Below are 20,237 nucleotides of genomic sequence, written 5' to 3'. Positions count from 1 at the left end.
TATTAGATTTCTTGTGTACATTACGTACCTTATCCTCCTCACTCCAATTCGTCGAACGAGAACGTTTATTAATCATTGAACTCATTTTAAATTAAAACTGAATTTGAATTTATCAAAAATCTCAAATCTGTACAAATGTTTGAAATTTGAAAGTTATCAATATCCTGTCAGTTAAACGTCATACAAAATAAAGTCTACCATTCATATTTGTCAAAAAGTACATTTTTAGTCAAGTTTTACGTGAATAGCGGGTTTTATTTCGATAATGTTACTAGAAAAAAATACATATATTGACGTAACTTAGTTGAGAGACTGCTGAGATAGGTTTATAAGTACCTAAGGGCGTATTCAGAAAGAAAGCTTGAAACTTATAAGCGCTTATCGGCGCTTGTCATGTTCATATAAATATGACAAGCAAGACAATGAACATGACAAGCGCCGATAAGCGTTTATAAGCGCTTCTAAGTTTCAAGCTTTCTTTCTGAATACGCCTTAAGATTATTTTAATCATTGTTTAAGGAGTTGAGAGTTATTTAACTGAGAGGTGTTTATGCAACAGATCAGTCAGTTTTTATAAGTAAGGCTGGTAATTTTTTACGACATCACATTAGAAACCTCAAAAATAGCAGTACTTCTCCACTATTTAATGGATGTTATTATACATATAAACCTTCCTCTTGAATCACTCTATCTATTAAAAGAAACTGCATCAAAATCCGTTGCGTAGTTTCAAAGATTTAAGCGTACAAAGGGACATAGGGACAGAGAAAGCGACTTTGTTTTATACTATGTATAATATAATAATGATAGTGATAGCACAGTATTACAATATTATTTCCTACAGTAAGGAAACGCCTTTGATGTCGCGCGATGCCGCCGCCAGCGTAGGTACTTACGCTGCCACACGAAAATACGCTAGGGTTGCAACAAATGGGAAATAAAACAATTGTGATTATTAATATTATGATGAAATCATTTATTCATATGTACATTCAAAATAATTGCGATTATTAAATCTGATGTAATCATTTGTTCATAAATATATAATTACAGATATTGCACTGCTAAATATTATTTACGTGGACACTTTATTTTTGGATGTTCTTAATTGTATATTATACCATTTAAGAAGTAATGCATTCGCATTGGGATGTACAATCTGATTAGAAAATAATGAGGACAATATATACATAGCTTTGATTTTAATTCAACAGATACAATTATTAATACAATCTTTCTGAAATATTGTTTCCTTCTGGGATTTCAATGTAGATTTACATCCGTAAACGGAACAGTTTTTGCGCGCCATAATAGAATATGTAAGTACCTATGTATAATAAAATTATTACACAAAAAATACGACTGCGTCGTCCTTTCGCGATAGTTAATGCAAACTCAGCGTGATTGCATTAAGCGGCCCGCGTCGCCCGACCCCCCGCCAGTTCCCCTCCGTTTCTCTGCACAAGTACATTCGTCGCCATACTGTAGGAAATATGGTGATACTGTGGTGATAGTCCGGCTAACGAAAGATAAGACTGGAAAAGGCGGCAAATTCAAAAAATCATCATATTAAGGTAACCTAATGGTAACTTAGGTTATAGTTGGAAATAAAGTTTTGATACTTTAATTTATTATTACGAGCTTTGTTTTTTTGAGAGATTAACAACCTCTACAAACTCTTCATCTATATAATATTATATATATGTAATCTGGTACAGTTATCTGATACAGATAAAAAAAAGAACAGCTAGTGAAAGTAATAAAAAACATAATAAAATACAATTAAATTTTGTTTAATCAGTATAATCATATTAAATCTAAAAGCCGCGTTCAGCCGCGAATAAAGAATAAGAATCACTATCATTATCTCTGACATCATTAACTCTTCCATTTCTGCAGTTATTCCATCTTGTTTTTTTTGTACTGCTCTTCAACATGAATAACATGGTTCGGTCATAGAAGAAATCTCGTTGAGATACTGATTTTGTGTCTTTAAACATTTTGAACGGACAGATCGTTCAATTTTATATTGTTGCTTTAATAGTTTATAACTGGATTACTGGTATCATCCATGCAAAATAATAATAATAATATTAAACAAATCATATAATGTGCAATGCAATCAAGATGAAAAGTATCAAAATATCAAGTCACACTGTGTGTTTTTCCTTGAACTAAAACTACATCTCTTTCAAATTGTTTCTTTTTAAATTTATTAATCATAGTTTAAAGTTTTCGTCATGTTTTCAACTCAGTTTTCAATTATTAGAAATCACTAAAATCCTAAGCTAAAATCGCAGAAAATAAAATCACTTTGACAAGCTTTGACACATCAACAACTCAGGTTTTAATGACAGTTAACTGTTAAGTGTTGCCAAATAAATTTTCGAAATAAAAAGCCAGTCTCATCTTTCGAACCAGACGTGACTAGTATAGATTTATTTATTGATTTAATAAATGAAACGATACCAATTTAAATTTCGCGCTGTTTATGTATGATGTGCGCATGTCTTAATGCTCTAAGGCGCATGCGCAGGTTTCAATTATTTTATAACTAGTGCCCCGGCTTCGCCCGTGGTACATATTTAGTATCCTATATCCTTCTCCTGGCTCTAAACTACCTCCCTGCCAATTTTCAGCTAAATCGGTTCAGCCGTTCTTGAGTTATAAGTGGAGTAACTAACACGACTTTCTTATAAATATATAGATTTTAATAAAATAAATAATTTAACAATTTCAATGATGGACCTATACGGACCTAACGGTAAAGAATACGATTTTGATAAAATTCGCCAATTTTGATATGGATGAGGTGCTAAAGTGTAATTTTTTTATACCCAAAATTAAAAAAAAAATATTTAAAAAAAACTAAAGGGGACCTAACGAAAAAATTGTGGGACCTTATAGGACCTAACGAAGACCTATAGATTAAGGTCATTTTTGACCCAAAATTCTATGGATGGGGTGCTAAAGTGTAATTTTTTTATACCTAAAATTTAAAAAATTATTTAAAAAAAAACTAAAGGGGACCTAACGAAAAAATTGGTGGACCTTAAAGGACCTAACGGGGACCTAACGATCAAGGTCATTTTCGACCCAAAATTCCATAGATGGGGTGCTAAGTTTGCACTGGTGGGAAAGCAATAAAAGTTGCGGATTATAATAATATTTTTGCATTTCCATATTGGAAATATTTAACAGATTCCTATGCACTTAAATGCTACTTATTTCATTCCTATTATGTATACTACTTCTTTAATTTCCTATATTTCTTGTATTTTAATATTATTGTGATATAAAGATCAACAAGGATACAAGTATCCGAACATAAAATCATCCCAGCACTTGTCACAAATGAACATTGAACACGTCAAAATTATTTTTTTTGTTGAAGTTATTGATACGAAACGATGTTTTGAAAATGTATTTGTTGACAATAATGGGATTTGGGAGTGCCTAGAATATTCTCAAGACTTTAATGTGAAAATTTTTTGTGATAGGAAATAATAAATGTTTTAGATGACTGTAAAAATGAAAGCTCTCGTTGCTGCTGCTATCAGCCTTGCACTCACAACCGTAGTAATCGGCAATGCATACTACCAGAAGAAACAGTTTTACCCCTCCGTGGTTTACCTCACTAATTCTAATCCAAGCATGGCAGTAAGTATGCTTTATTTTTTGTTAATAAAACTGGCTGCTTGCAAAATGAAACCCCATATTGCGTAGATTCCATGGCTATGCAGCCCATACTGTTGAATGTAATGTTTTTTTTTTCTTGCAGGTCATGTATTTACAGGGCCTAATTCTTGTATTGCTAGTTGGAAAAGTAATAAGGAAGATTTTCTTTGGGCAATTGCGTCCTGCAGAACTTGAGGTACTTGCTTGATTTATAATAATATATTATAGACTTATTTTAATTTTCTCTTTATTATGTATCTATCAATATAAACATGAAGCAATTTAAAATGTGTTATTGTTAACATTTTTTTCACCTCCAATATTCTGATAAGAATAATTTTATGTACATTTTTAAGTAGGTATATCATAATAATATTTTAAGTGTCATGTGCTGCTTAATTATGTTTTTATTGCATCACTGTTAAACGCTAAATTTAATTAACAATCAATTTGAAAATAATTGTATGGTAGAATTAGGTAATTGTTTTTAAATTAATTCTTTATCTTATTCAAATAAATTCTTTCAGCATTTAATAGAAAGATCTTGGTATGCTATAACTGAAACATGCCTGGCATTTACCGTCTTTAGAGATGATTTCAATCCTAAATTCATAGCACTATTCACTGTGTTATTATTCCTGAAAGCATTCCACTGGCTTGCTGAGGACAGGGTTGATTATGTGAGTATAAAATTATAAGGCATTTATAGAAATATAATAATTATGAAATATTTTAGTTTTAATAACTTAAGAATATATCAATTAATCACTTTTTGTTGGGTATAGTGGTTGGGTATATGTATGAAAGATTATGTACATTTTGTGACGATAATTGAGTTGGTAGTTTTGATTTGAATTGTATTATATTCTTTTTTAGATGGAAAGAAGTCCTGTCATTGGTTGGCTGTTTCATGTACGAATCTTAACACTACTCATGTTGCTGGCACAAGCTGATTTCTTTTTTATCCACCATGCCTATCAATTTACTATTTTACGAGGACCATCGGTACAGCTCGTCTTTGGATTTGAGTATAGCATATTACTTGTGATGATTGTTAACATTTTAATCAAGGTACCTAAAACTTGTTTTAACTATATTCTGAAGAAATTGTTTAAATAAATTCTGTTATCTTATCTTAAAGCGAATGAATTTGGTTTTATATTTGTTTATTTGTCATTGATAAAATTAATTATTTAAAACCATGTTTTTGCATTAAATTTATTTATGTATAGTACTTTTTTCATATTTCAATAGTTTTATTATTGATTTCATAAACTTTTTGATAACAGTATGTTATGTTTAATTATACATTATTAAATCAGTAATTAACAATTGTTTTTAGTATATTCTTCATGCTATTGATTCTCGCTGGGAAGCACCATGGGAGAGCAAGGCTGCTGTACTACTTTACACTGAATTGGTGATTAACTTCTTCAAAGTATTGTTGTATGTTGGTTTCGTTGCCGTAATGGTCAGGATATATACATTGCCATTATTTGCTTTCCGACCCATGTATGAAACAATGAGGTAAGAATAATTTTAGATCATGTAATAGATTTAAAGTTCTGATTATTTTTATACTGAAATATTTTCTTCTTCGTTTATTATAGGAGTTTCAAGAGAGCTTACAATGATGTGGTACTGTCTCGACGTGCGATCAGGAACATGAACACCCTGTATCCAGATGCGACACCTGAAGAATTGGCTGCGGCAGACAATGAGTGTATTATCTGCCGTGAGGAGATGCATGGAGGTTTGTTTATCCCACTTGTTTTAAAATTGAATGAATGAATGAAATACTCTTTATTGTACATACACAGTAATAAATTTTGTTACATAGTTAAGATAGCTTATAATAGAGATGTACAAAGAGCGGCTTTATCGCTTGTGAGCGCTTGTATGTTTATAGTATAAAAAGTAACATATATAGGAAATAGGAATTCAATGCTAACATGATCTGATTATGGTACAGTTAAATACTTTATAACCTGCCTGGTCATATATGAAAATTTTCCAATAAAAGTATAGTTTAACTCAAGTGAAACTGGTTAGCAGGACCAGTTTTTAAAATATATTAATTTTAGTTTTATTCCTAGTTCATAAGATATATTAAAGTAGTATGATAGTGTATTTGATTGATTACTTACATTGTATTTTTAATAAGATAGCGAAAATAAGGTATTTTTTGTTTCTTGGGCAAGTAAAACCAATATAGAAATATTGCAGTTGAAATTTAATACACTCATGTATTGAATTTTACTCTTAATATTATTGCGATTGTGAGATCAATGAACCTTGCGTAATTAAGACTTTCGTATTCAGAGAGTTAATTTCAAGGATGTTTGTGAGATTTGATGCCTTGTTGGTTTATATTTTAACATATTAGAGAGGTCGCCCGAATGTAAGATATTACGAATAAATCGAGTCAGGTATGTAAAAAATATGATAAATTATATTTTTGAAATAAAAATATTATGAATTATAATAGCTTTAAGTGTTTAAGTGAATATAATTAATATTTTGATCTCAGGTAATAATGAGTTAAAATTTATGTTTTAAGCAAAACTTAGTCCCATATTATGCAGTGATTCACAATCTAATACATATTAAATAATTAATTAAATAGAATCAAAGAGTATGATGATAAAATTTTACCTAATTTTATCTTAAAAATCTTTTAGCTTTGTACCTAACTTAATGTATTAACGTGATAACGTTTTTAAAATCGTTTTAGTCGGGAGACATGTTCAGAAACTTGTGTCACACCAAAACCTCACGAGCGCGATCGCAGGTATAACGAGAGAGAGACGGACCGATCTCCCGTCTCATCTCGAGCGCTGCCACCAATAAGACGTTATGACGTAAACATCTCAATCGTAAACCTACTTTACAAACAACCAATTTTTTTTTTACTACAAAGCATTACGGTAATCATATATATTTTCACACCCAGGGGCGAAGAAGCTGCCCTGCAACCACATATTCCACGCAGCGTGCCTCCGCCTGTGGTTCCAGCGGCAGCAGACGTGCCCCACGTGCCGGCTGAACGTGTTGCGCGCCCCGGCGCCGGACGCGCCGCACAATGCGCCGAACGCGCCGCCCACGCCCGCGCCCGGGGCCGTGCCGCCGCCGCCCGGGGCCGGGCCACCGCCCCCTCCGTTCCCGAATATGCCTCCACCACGTAAGTTGCTAAACAAACTACATATACGTAACACTGATAGTATAAAGGGGTTTTGCTTATTTGTTCGATGAAATGAGCTCTGAAATTTTTGAATATTACAAATTATTTAAATGCTTATGGCTAAATAATGGTTATATATTATGGTTTAGCTTTTAGTCACAGATAAACAGGAATATTTTACACTTAAGACTATAAAGTTCGAGTCTAGTCTAGTCTATGTACTACAGCAAACTGTGGTTGATCTGTAATCTCAGTAATTTCTTGTACAAAGCTAAAAAATATCACCTTTTACATACGCTGATACAGCTAACAAGTGTAGGTTCATGGCTAAATTGAAAAAAATACCCATTATGATAGATCTTTCACAAATAGACATTTAACTTTGATAACAAATTAATTAATTATATTTTTTATTATCATTTGAACAGCAATGATGGCGTGGGGCATGCCACCCCCTCCCCCGCCGCGGCCCGCGTCCCTCGCAACCCTCACTGTGGAGGAGCTGCAGCGAATGGAAGGCACTGAACGGAGGAATATCGAAGCGCGATTACATGTAGGTTGAGATATTAGTAGTAAAATTACATATAACAAATTCACTACATTGTTCATTATAATGAGCCAAATATATAATACGTAATATGTACATATTGTTGTCCTATTCTTGTACAATGCGACACGTGGGAGTACAAAAATATATGACGTAGTGTAGTCGTTTATTTATTTGTGTACAAATAAACACAGTAGATAGGTATAACAAATCTATACTTATAATAAATCTGTAGAGAGGCCAATTCTGTACATGAAATATATTTAAAAAAAAACTATGAAGGGGTGATAAGGGATCGCTACTGATGCCAAAAATGCAATCAGTAAAATTTTTGTCTGTCTGTCTGTCTGTCTGTCTGTCTGTCTGTATATTCGCTATAGAAACAGAAACTACACGACGGATTTTAACCAAATTTGGCACAATTATTCTTCATAGTCCTGGGCAGGTTATAGTAAAAGAATCATGTAAATCGGTGTAGAAACACCAAAGTTATACATGAAATACGCTATAAGTCATCGCGCGTGAATACAGAATCATGCCATAAGGATTATTTTTGTGTATCAGTTGCCGCGTTCGACGCGCTTCGCGGCGGGAGCTATAAAAAGGCGGCGGGTCTGCACCCGTTTCGCGTTGTCACGGCATCACGTGTGAGCGGCTGAACCGATTTCGATAATTCTTTTCTATTATATTCCTTGAAGGACGAGGATGGTTCTTATGTAGAGAAAACGTAAATATGTTCCACGGGCGAAGCCGGGGCGGACCGCTAGTATAATATAAAATAGTATATTCACAATAAAATTATATAATATATTTTTACAATAAAGTATTATAAAATTGTAACTTGTTTAATATTGAATTGCTTCAAGTGCATGTCTAAGTACCTATGAAGATGAATAAATAAATAAATTATGCGTTATTTTTGTATCAGAGACAAACATATTTCAAATTTACTATGTCATGTGTTTTTGTTAGCAATTTCATTTTAATTTCAGCTACTCCGAGAGATCCAATCGATGTTGGACGCGTCCGTATTGTTGATGCAGCAATACTCTACCGTCGTCACGAACTTGCCTTTGAATTGTGCCAATGTTGCTACCCAGACTGATATCAAGTGAGTCAATACACATTTTTTTACACAATTTAGACACTTTGCTATTAAATAGTTTGATACTGTTTTTAAAAGTTATCTTTCAACGATTCATATTATAGTCTGTATCATAATCGAATATCCTGTTACTTGGCAGAGAAGCAACATTCTAACAGTAAAATAATATTTAAAATCCATAGAGTAGATTTTTGAGTATATTTGTTACATCCAATTTTTTAACATACAACTACTACTAGTCGAGATTAATATGTTTATTATTTACTCTAGTCGCACCGAGCCATCCCCCGCACCGACTCCAGTTAAAGTAAAACCGGAAGTACCAAGCACATCGTTCACCCCCACCCCCGGCCCATCAACCAGCACTGATGACTTCGCAGACGACTTTGATTTTGATCGAGTGGAAGATATGCCCACGGAAAGTCCTAGGTATTTGTAAACACACTTTTATTTGCTTCACCTGTTGTATGTAACTGACCCCTTTAGACTCGATTTTGAGCCACTTGTAACGGATAGATTTAATTCAAACTTTGTGCACTTAGGTTCGAAGGTTCGGTGACAATACAATAGTTTCATGAGTTTAAGCATGTTTCTAGTTATATTGATTTTTTTTTTGTTAAAATCAAACTTAAAACGAAACTCACATTTATATTTATTAACTTTAAAAGCATTGAGGTATTATTACTAGAGAGGGCCACCACGAACAACATCTGTGCGACAACGCGGCGGCGCGGAGCGGCTAGTGAGTCGTACACTGTAGATATTCTGCCTCTTATTATTTATAAATTAAAACCAATCAATGTAACAAATAAATATTGTTTATTTTATTAAAAAAATATGAATAAACTTATCAATTAAAACCAATCAATGTAACAAAAAAAAATTGAGTTTGAGACAATTGACACTAACTCATGTTAAAAATAGTGTAGTACCGATGTCCTCTCTAGTATGTAGTACATGTAACTCAATGTTTAAAAGTCTGTCATATCACCATGTTAATAAACCTTATATTTATTTGCAGCGAGACCCTTGATGCAGACGCCGAAGAGTTAAGGAGACGTCGATTACAGAAATTTAGTTTAGAGAATTGAATTTTGATGTAATAGACTCTGCATTACACTGTCGTATATTTTATTAATTTTATTGTACAAAGTGTTTTGGTATGTGTAAACTTGTGTATGCTAATCGAAAATAAATGTATTTATGTTCTTGTAAATATAATGAGATATACACATGAATACATTTAAATCATACTTTTTCTTCAAACATCTTAAATACTAGCTAGTCAAGGAAAATAAAACCTTTATGTAAACTATATTTATTTATTAGACTATAACTATACAACTATACAGTAATTAAATTAACTTAACAATTGTAAAAGGCATTTATATAGCCATATACTTTAGGGTTGTAGTTTTCTAATGACGGCATTCCACTGAAATAACGGCTTGAGTCGTACAACTTCATATCATTCTTGCAATACCATACATTCTTAGTGCCCTCCGCACCATCAACATTTAATGTATTCAACTCAAATACTCCAAAATGGTAATTCTGGCCATCTGTTTGTATACAATTTACATGTACAGGTTCCGGCAAGTCTTTTACATCTTCCTATAAAATAAAATAAATGAAAAAGATCAGTAGGAGCTCTTACTTAAATAATATAATTTTTATGCAAACAGTATGAATAAAATTCTGTTTAGATGTCAAATATTGCTCAAATTTCATGAGATAATTTTTAAACATTGCTTCGAAATTAACCTCTGTTTTATATCAATTTATAATACTGCTAAATATATATTATTCTATCTTATATCATGTTAAGATTTTTAAACAATATTTAAATTAATAAAAGGCCTATAGTGCCTAAAAATTATAGTATTTGTTTCCAAATTTATCTCTGTGCAATATTTTTATAAACAAATAACTTGGTCAACTATATCTAATATTTATACATAGAAAAAAGGAAGACTTGTCACCACAGTAACTCAAGATCGGCTGAACAGATTTTAATGATATTCAGTTAGTTGGATCTCCACTGGGATTAGGATAAACTAATAAAAAAAAATACGCCATGGTCGAAGCCGGGACGAAAAGCTAGTATAAGAGAAAAGAACATTATACATACCCCATATAATTGTTTAGCGAATGCCGAAGCAACAGTAAAAGCATGAGTTAACGAACGGCCAAGCACTTGGTGTTTGGTTACTGGCTCTTCATAGATGTTCTTCACCTCTGTAGGATTGTAGTGCAGCCAAGTGGTGTGCGGATATTTCAAGGCAACAGTTGACCGGATTGCTGTGAAGTATTACAATTATTTTTTCGATAAACTACATTCTGATGCTATACAGCTTTTTTAAATGAATGATCATGTTGAAATTGATATTTTTGGTTTTATGGCATTCAAATACTTTATAAATATAAATTTATAAAGAGAGTGGCGGCGGGTCACGAGTGGCTGAATTGGTCAGGCATCCGCCCCGGAATGGCGCGAAAGGATGCGGGTTCGAGTCCCGCCCCGTGATCGAATTTTTTGTATTCTTTATAAATTTATGTTTTTGAATGATCATGATCAATAAAATTTTGTGTATGCAACATTTCACATTTTTAAATAGAATATTAATAAAATAATTGAATAAATATAATTTTCTTTCAGTCATTGAATTCAGGACATTCCGCATGTATGCATGAAGTTAGTTTTTATGACGCTATTAAGAGAAATCATTCAATTTGCACAAAAAAGCTGACTATTCGAATCAAAATATCAAGTTAACTTACGGTATTTACTAGACTCATTATAGAAATGCTCAGTTGGTAATGTCACTGTATGCTTTACAGGATATAAGTCAGGTATGTCAATAAAGTCTGTATTATCTTCTATGTCATGTTTCAGGGGTTTATTACTTGTGACGAGAATGTTGGATATATCCTGAAATTGTATGAGTTCGTTGTCTTTGTCGAAAAGTGTGCTGCATTCAACATCATTTACAACATACTTGTTCTGAGTTACGTCAACATCACTGCTCTTTTCAACTAGTTGTATTAATCTGTTTGTTAAGATAACGCTGAAATAAAACATCAATTAGTTACCATTTGTAAAAACAGTTATAAAGTATTAAGTTTAATTAGTTTTAAAATATGAATTACACACTTTCTACGCCTATCAGATATTCCTAAAATCCGAGGAAAGTTAAATGCTGGTCTCTCCGAATCTTTAATTTTTGGCAATTTTTTCTGTTCGCAATCAAATACATTGGCACTTAAGATTGCTTTTTTAACTCCTTCGTGAACAGCTTTTGGTGCTGGTAGTGTTGCCAACTCTTCTATTCTTGGTGGTAGTTTATTATCAGCTATGACAGTTTTTGTCAAAACTTGTGCTTGGGCAACACCTTCCAGAAGAACAGTTGTATTTTTAAGAGTGTAACATGGTTTTTCCCTGTAATCTGGGTGATTTTGGTCTAATGGCAGAGGTCTTTCATAAGGCCCTACAATGTTAAGCCTGGAATAAAATTGAATATAATTATTTGTATCTTGTAAAAATTATATTATAAAAATTAAGGATGTTGCTTGAAGTTAATGAATAATAATATTCATACTCTATAATACAAAAATGAATCACAAAATGAGTGTGCGCATCACTCGAGAACGGCTGAACCAATTTCGTTAATTATTTTTAATATTCCTTGAAGTACGAGGAAGATTCTTATGGAAAGAAAACGTAAACATGTACCACGGGCGAAGCCGGGGCGGACCGAAAACAAGACGAAACTCTCTAGCTTATATTGCAACAGAATCCTTTGGTAACTTTAGACAAACCTTTCATGCTGAACTGGTTCTTCTTTCACAAATTCTAGAGCATCTTCAACTTTTATGCCCTTTTCTTTTAAATACTGTTCGATACCTGTATCTATAGGCACTCGTTTGCCCTGTATCATCCAATGCTTTTTAAACATAAATCCGATATGTTGAGCGTATAAAACTCTCGACAGTTTCATTTTATTTTAAATATTATTGCCTGTAAAATATTAAATCTACTTCGATCTTTATTCGTGCAAAACGTAGGTTATTTTATAGAAATTGACATAAATGAAAAGTGACATTTGACGTATAGTTAAAGCTTTTTTTTTTTTATTACACTTCATAGTGATGAGCATAAACTTTTAGCCACAATAAAATAAAATTTGACGAAAAAAAGAAAGATTTTAGGTTCTTAAAATTTCTTTTATTGTACAGGATGACTTATATAGTCATAAAGGGGTGATAGTATAACTCATTTGGAGTAAAAAACCGAAACATTACATTGTATCTGAAACTGTTAATAGTTTCAACCAATCCGATATTATTTTTAGTGTCCGACCGAACTTTCGGTTTCGGTTTCGGTTTCGGCCGAGTTTCGGCCAAAAATGAAGTTTCGGCCGCAGTTTCGGTTTCGGCCAAAATCGGCCGAAACTTTTGCCGAAACCGAAACTTATTTCGCAAGTTCAGTGAACTTAGTTCACACACGTTCACGCTCGCCTAACTTCGTTTTCCTCGGCAACGCTTTGACGGACGCTGTCAAAGCGTTGGTTGACCCACGCTGGTGGAAACAATTTTTGATTATCTATGTTGAGATTGGAACTGGGTGTAATAGTAATTACTAATTAATAATTATTATTTTTATATTAGAGGTACCTAAAAGAGACTGATTATTCTTCTAAAGTCCAAATTCCAATCCAAAGTATTAAAGACTCTTTAATAAAGAGAAAGATCTCAAAATACCAAAACTTAAGTATTTAAAGTAACAGTAACAATTACTGATTTGATTTAGATGACTAATTTTACTGAGAACTTAATTTGAAAAAATAATAAAAATTGAAATTGTTATTATTAATATTGGAAAAATATTATTTTTTTATTTTATATTAAATAAATGATTACTTACAACAAATTTAATATACTATGTTTTCATTTCATGCCCTAGTTAAGGCAAAATAATAGGTAAAATGCACCAAAGTTCAGTATTTTTAGAAATTTCATACTTGACCACGTGAGTTTCGGTTTCGGTTTCGGTTTCGGCCGAAACTGAAGCCACGGCCGAATATTCGGTTTCGGTTTCGGTTTCGGCCTGGAAACCAGTTTCGGTCGGACACTAATTATTTTCATCTCGTTTATCTTTAACCTGACTTGTTGGTAATACAATATGCATGAATCTACAGGGACTTGATATAGGTAATATTAGTTTTAAAGGGGTGAAAGTACCTATAGCTCGTTTAGAGTAAAAAGAAGTAAACATTGTACATAATAAGTTTCGGCTAGGTCACCCTGTATTACGTTTTCTAGGCATCGTAGTGGCTATTTGGATAACAAATTTCAGCCCGATGGGTCCAGTAGTTTGGGATGTGTGTTGATAGATTAGTCAATCAGCTTTGCGTTTTTCATATTATATAGATAGTTAAAGTAACACGTTATAGGTACCTATTCTATGAAAGTTAAACTTGAATTCACAATTCTTTTTTTACACCAGTTTTGGCTGCTATCGCTTCTTGTGTTTTAAATTTTCTGTAAAACTATGAGTATTGTCTGAAAAACTTTGTGTTCCAATTCCAAATTAACCACTTTTATGGGAGCTGCCAGTTGTGGCAACGGGCGACGACCGACGTTTGTATGGCGACTTCGATGAGATGACCGTGCAACGTACCGTGCAACGTACCGTGCAACTTGCAAGTAAAGTATCACAGTAAAGTATTTTATTACCTTTGCCGCGGCCAATTAAAAAAAAGTTGTGTTCGTCGCAAAGACGTTATACTATTAACTAGACGGTGCACCAAAAGTTTTGTTTTGCTAAAATTTGATCTACACTCATATTACTACCTAACTCCTTCCAAATCCCTTTGAGGACAGCAACACATCCACTTCCCAGTGGAGTGGATGCTTATGGGCGGCGTGTATCGCTTAACACCAGGCGACGCGTCTGCTCGTTTGCTATCCTATAGCATAAAAAAAAAATTTCTTTTAAGCGGTAGGCCGTAGGTACCTAGCTAACCAAAAGCGGTCCGAGCGAGAGGTCTCCCGTTGGGAATTTGTCCTTATCTAACATATCGTTCAATAAATAATTATAATCGATATCTTAAGGGTCAGCTCACACCGAGACGCGACGCGGCGCGACGCTGCGCGCACATTTTTCATAGAGCGACTCAGAATACACTTTATTCACTACACGAAAAGATACACATTGCTACGCCGCGAGGCACCTCGAGGCGCAGCGCTGCGTGGTGCAACGTAATCTGAATTCTCACAATGTAATGTGTATCTTTTCGTGTAGTGAATAAAGTATATTCTGAGTCGCTCTATGAAAAAAGTGGGCGCAGCGTCGCGCCGCGTCGCGTCTCGGTGTGAGCTGACCCTTAGACAATGCATTAAATAGTAGGTACTAGGTAGGTAAGCAATTTGTGACCATTTCCGGCGGAATGGAATCTCGTGGGATACTTATGTAGGGGCTTGTTATGTGCGGGTGTAATAAAAGATGTAATAACTACGCAAAGGTTATATTTTGTTAACTACATATATTTATTCGGTATGTAATTAATATTCGACCTATGCGACCAACCCGCGTCCCGACAAGCCCTTAACTGTCCATGCATAGCGCACGAACTGTTTATATACGAGTTACCGTGTGAACCTATGGTGGGAACTTTCTTAGTAGGTACTACACTTGAAATATTTCGGTAACTCGTAAATTGGCTTGTCGTCGCTACATCATTCCCCCCTTAAAATAAAAAGGGTACTTATACAAGTAAAAAATCTTACAATAAAATTAAACAATAAACAAAGGGGTATATATAAAGTGTCGCTATATAAGGTTACAAAATGTTTACAATATAAAGTATAAAAAATGTTCACAATATAAATCAATCATAACGTATACAAGTGGTTAAAAGTTAACACCTAATTTCGTTAAACTATTTATGTTTTTACAAAAACTCGGTTGGGTCTTCTAAGTGGCGTGCGATAATTTTTACACGTCAATTAACACTTAGTAACATCAACATTTCAAATCTCAATACGTTCTTAACACTTGTATCGTTTAATATTACAAAGGCTATTACTATACACTCATAAGCCATAAATCAAAAGTACTTAAATTTCTAAGTAGTAAACATTTCAATCAAAACTCAACACAAACATAAATTTGAAATACCATACTTAAAACGTTAAACAATGAACTCGTTTCAAAATTACTTAAGTTCTATTATTTATTAAATACGATGTGTTGATTAGTAAGTATTTATTATACATTTCTAAGAAGACTTAAGAATACTTATAATCATCGTAATTCTAATAAATATAAAATAGTTGAAACAATTACAAATACAATACTATTACCTAAATCGTACTGGTAATCGTATAGCTCTTCCACTACGCGTGGTATGTGTATTAGGCAATTCGCTACTTGGAATTTGTAACGGAACCTCAGTATCTGCCCCAGCTGTCGTATCACTATCATCATTCAAATAATATGCAGGTTTTAGACGGTCCACAGATATTCTAACTTTCCTGCCAGTCATTTGAATGTAAAATACCTTTTCCTCTCGACTCAACACACGATAAGGACCGTCGTATGTTGGTTGTAAAGGCTTACGTACTGCGTCGTTTCTTACAAAAACATAATCGCACTTTTCTAAATCGGGGTGAATAAATATGTTCCGTCTTTCATTCTGCCTAATAGCTACTGACTGATATTTTCTAATAGAGTCTCGTAATTTACTTACATACTCAAGACTGCTATCTATTTCTAAACTCGATTTTTTATCGTAATAATCACCTGGTAATCGTAAAGTTGTTCCGTACGTTATTTCTGCTGCGCTTATGCCGGTATCACTTCTTACTGCTGTTCTAAGTCCTAGCAACACAGTTGGTAATTCCGTAACCCAAGATGATGATATATTGCATAAACGAGCCGTTAATGCCGCTTTAAGCGACCTATGCCAACGCTCTACCGCCCCGTTACTCTGTGGGTGGTAAGGTGTCGTACGCAACTTATTAATACCTAATAACTTCATTAGTGTAGCAAATAATTGACTTTCGAATTGACGTCCTTGATCGCTTGTTAGCTTTTTCGGACAACCGAAACGAGATATCCATCCTTCATATATTACACGCGAAATCGTTTCAGCAGTTATATCTTTCGTAGGAAAACATTCTGGCCATCGCGTCCCCCTATCAACTATGGTTAGGCAATACCTAAAACCTTCGGGTGAAGTGGGTAAAGGTCCAATTAAATCAACATGAATATGTTCAAACCTATCGCACTGCGGAAACGATCCTAAACCTGACATTGTATGTCGATTAACCTTCGATCGTTGACATTCAATGCATGTTTTAGCCCATTGGCCAACATCACGATTCATATTTGGCCAATAAAAACGATTTTGAATCAATTTGCGTGTAGTCCTTATTCCGGGATGACATAAATTATGTACACTATCAAAAGCAATACGTCGAAATTTATCAGTCAAATAGGGTCTAATTTTATCATTATCTAAATTACAATATATAAATGTACCGCTTTCAGGTAACATAATTTTCTTTAACCTATTATTAGCGTCTTTCGAATTAGATAATTGTAACATATAAGAATCTTGTTGTTGTTCCTTAGCAAGTTCCGCGTAATCTATCACAGTGGGACAATTTATTGTTGCGACTCGAGATAACGAATCCGCAACGACATTATCTTGCCCACTAACGTGTCTCAAATCCGTTGTGAACTCACTAATGAAAATCAAGTGTCGTGTACGTCTGGGTAACTCTTTCTCGCTATTTACTTTAGAAAATGCATAAATTAACGGTTTGTGATCCGTATACACCGTTAACTGTCGTCCTTCGACCATATTCCGAAAATGACGAATAGCTAAGTAAATTGCTAATAACTCCCTATCATACGTACTATACTTGCGTTCAGTCTTAGATAAATTCTTAGAAAAATAACCTAAAGGTAACCATTCATTATTTGCACGTTGTTGTAAAACTGCACCTACATGAGTATCCGATGCGTCCGTCATAAGTGCGAGCGATGCATCGGCTAAAGGGTGCGACAACGTAATCGCATTACACAAGCTCGACTTACATTGTTCAAATGCTTGTTCGGCGATTGATGTCCACACAATGGGTGTTTTATCTTTCTTTTTAGAGCCATGAATGAAACTATTGAGAATCGATTGTGATGAAACTGCGTTAGGTAAATGCGCTCTATAAAAATTTACCATACCTAAAAATCGACGTAATTGTTCGATGTTTTCGGGCCTAGGAAATTCATTAATCGCTTTTACTTTATCATCAAGCGGGCGAATACCATCTGACGTAACATGATAACCAACAAAGTCGATTTCCGTTTTCCCAAACGTACATTTCGCTAAATTAATGGTTATATTATATTTGCTAAATTGCTTAAACAATGATTCTAAATGTCTACGGTGTTCGCTTTCATTTGATGAAGCTATTATGACGTCATCAATATAACAAAAAATATTATCTTTACTGTCCGCGTCTAGGTCCTGAAAAACAGTATGATGCATGAATCGCTGAAACGTCTGCGCAGCGTTACGCAAACCGAACGTCATGCGTGGAAATTCGAATAACCCAAACGGCGTTATTATTGCAGTTTTTTCTACATCTTCCGAGGCTACAGGAATACAATGATAAGCCCTATTTATGTCGATTTTAGAAAATATTTTCTTACCAGCTAATAAATATGTAAAATCTGATAAGCGCGGTATAGGATATCGGTCCGGCTTGGTTATAGAATTAAGCTTTCTGTAGTCCCCGCACGGACGTAACTCGCCATTCTTCTTAGGTACCACATGAAGTGGACTAGCCCAAGGACTCTTAGAGGGTCGGCATATACCTGCTTCCTGCATGTATCGAAATTCTTCCCTGACTTTTTTATATCTAGCTGGAGGTAAAGGTCTAGCCCGGGCAAACACTGGAGGTCCAGTCGTTTCAATATGATGAAAAACACCGTGGCTAGGTATTTCCCTGTACGATGAAGGCTTAGTTATATCTAGGTACTTACATAACAAGTCGTGAAATTGATGAGTTTCCTCAACTGTTGTCACAGACGGTTGATTCACCTTAATAACACTAGCTACTGATTTTAATTTAGTTAAACTATCAATTAATCGACATGATCTTAAATCTACAATCAAACCATGATGTGCTAAAAAATCTGCACCTAATATAGGTTGAGTTACCTCGGCGATAATAAATGACCATTTATACGGTCGCCGTAAACTGAGATCTAAAGTCATTAACTTAGTACCAAATGTCTTAATTACACTACCGTTTGCCGCGTATAGTTTATAGTCACTACACTCACTCGCGAATCGGTTATTTTTCGACACTGGTAAAACTGAAACATTAGCGCCGGTGTCCACTAAAAACTTAAGATTACTTTTCCTATCTTTTATACACAGGCGTTTATTTTCGGTGGAACAGACATCCGCCTCTGTCTGTACCGTATTTAGTTTTTTTGTTGGCTCTCCTGCTGCTTCTGCCACGCACAAGGTTGAATGCACTTGTTGGCGTTGTGCTTATAGCGGTAATGGTAATAACATATCCAATTGGAATTTTTATGTTTTGATATTCCTGTACGATCGCGACTTCGCGATGCGGAGCGATGCGTGCGATTTCCATACTTTCCACCACTAAACGATCTGCCTCTCGAGCCTGCAGATTCCAGCTGGTTTATCCGCTGCGTTAACTGTGTAATCTGTTCAACCAGCGTAGGTTGTATTGAGGATATTTTATCTCTGGCACACGATACCTCCTGTATCTCCGCGAAACGTGTCGTTTCTATAATTTTATCTGCCATGTTAGCTAATTTCTCTGTATCCTTTAATTCGCTAACAGTGAGGACTGCTTGCACGGCTGCGGGTAAATGTCCCATCCACAGCATCGTCAATGTTTCCTCCGAGAATTTATTTCGAGCCAGATCTCGCATACGCCGTAAAAGTTGCGAAGGCTTCTGTTCGCCCAACTCAAGTTCTTTCAATAATTTCTGGACCTGACGCACTTCCGATTCTTCATAGACTACGAGCAACCGGTTTTTCAATGCTTCGTACTTCTTTGTATCGGGTGGTGCCAATACAATGTCACTAACCTGCTCAACGTGTTCGCGACTTAATTTCGCTACCACCAGGTTATATTTCGATTCGTCCGCCAGCTTCTGATTCGCCACCACTGCTTCAAACTGCGCGAACCAAAGTCGTGGTGATTCTTTCCAGAAGTCTGGAATTTTACTCGACACAGTGATCTGCGCGAGAGCATTTTCACTCTCGTCCGCTCTAATTGGAACTGCCGGATTCATTTTGAATTAAATTTTAAACAAACGATATCTATGCAATTCACTATATAATAATGTTCACTTTTCGTCGGGGGTCACCAATGTAGGGGCTTGTTATGTGCGGGTGTAATAAAAGATGTAATAACTACGCAAAGGTTATATTTCGTTAACTACATATATATATCGGTATGTAATTAATATTCGACCTAATGCGACCAACCCGCGTCCCGACAAGCCCTTAACTGTCCATGCATAGCGCACGAACTGTTTATATACGAGTTACCGTGTGAACCTATGGTGGGAACTTTCTTAGTAGGTACTACACTTGAAATATTTCGGTAACTCGTAAATTGGCTTGTCGTCGCTACACTTATCTAGATTACAATCTAACAGTGTTTATAATTTA

The 20,237-nt window shown here is 34.6% G+C and overlaps 3 protein-coding genes across 3 annotated transcripts; 1 reads left to right on the top strand and 2 right to left on the bottom strand.

Moving 5' to 3' along the window:
- The first annotated feature begins 3,343 nt into the window (after positions 1 to 3,343).
- On the top strand, positions 3,344 to 9,824 carry sip3 (septin interacting protein 3). The gene is made up of 11 exons (XM_089706963.1): positions 3,344 to 3,660; positions 3,782 to 3,874; positions 4,206 to 4,358; positions 4,555 to 4,749; positions 5,021 to 5,205; positions 5,289 to 5,431; positions 6,632 to 6,859; positions 7,288 to 7,412; positions 8,399 to 8,517; positions 8,782 to 8,940; positions 9,533 to 9,824. Exons 1-11 carry the CDS (start codon positions 3,520 to 3,522, stop codon positions 9,600 to 9,602), a joined length of 1,611 nt encoding a protein of 536 aa, XP_089563089.1. The 5' UTR covers positions 3,344 to 3,519; the 3' UTR covers positions 9,603 to 9,824.
- Positions 9,805 to 12,595, bottom strand: mRpL37 (mitochondrial ribosomal protein L37). Its single transcript, XM_089706964.1, has 5 exons — positions 12,331 to 12,595; positions 11,666 to 12,013; positions 11,293 to 11,579; positions 10,643 to 10,812; positions 9,805 to 10,125 (listed from the first exon to the last, which is right to left on the bottom strand). Exons 1-5 carry the CDS (start codon positions 12,507 to 12,509, stop codon positions 9,877 to 9,879), a joined length of 1,233 nt encoding a protein of 410 aa, XP_089563090.1. The 5' UTR covers positions 12,510 to 12,595; the 3' UTR covers positions 9,805 to 9,876.
- A 4,019-nt stretch (positions 12,596 to 16,614) lies between these two features.
- Positions 16,615 to 20,197, bottom strand: LOC149480491 (uncharacterized). The gene has a single exon (XM_089706247.1). It carries the CDS (start codon positions 19,853 to 19,855, stop codon positions 19,010 to 19,012), a length of 846 nt encoding a protein of 281 aa, XP_089562373.1. The 5' UTR covers positions 19,856 to 20,197; the 3' UTR covers positions 16,615 to 19,009.
- Positions 20,198 to 20,237: the final 40 nt, after the last annotated feature.

Source organism: Colias philodice, chromosome 18 (genome assembly GCF_061535455.1).
Source record: "Colias philodice isolate Cphi_HAF_F1 chromosome 18, ilColPhil1 Martin Lab GWU primary, whole genome shotgun sequence".
NCBI lineage: Eukaryota > Metazoa > Arthropoda > Insecta > Lepidoptera > Pieridae > Colias > Colias philodice.
Note: the sequence above shows the minus strand (reverse complement) of the source record. Positions and strands in the feature narration are given on the sequence as shown.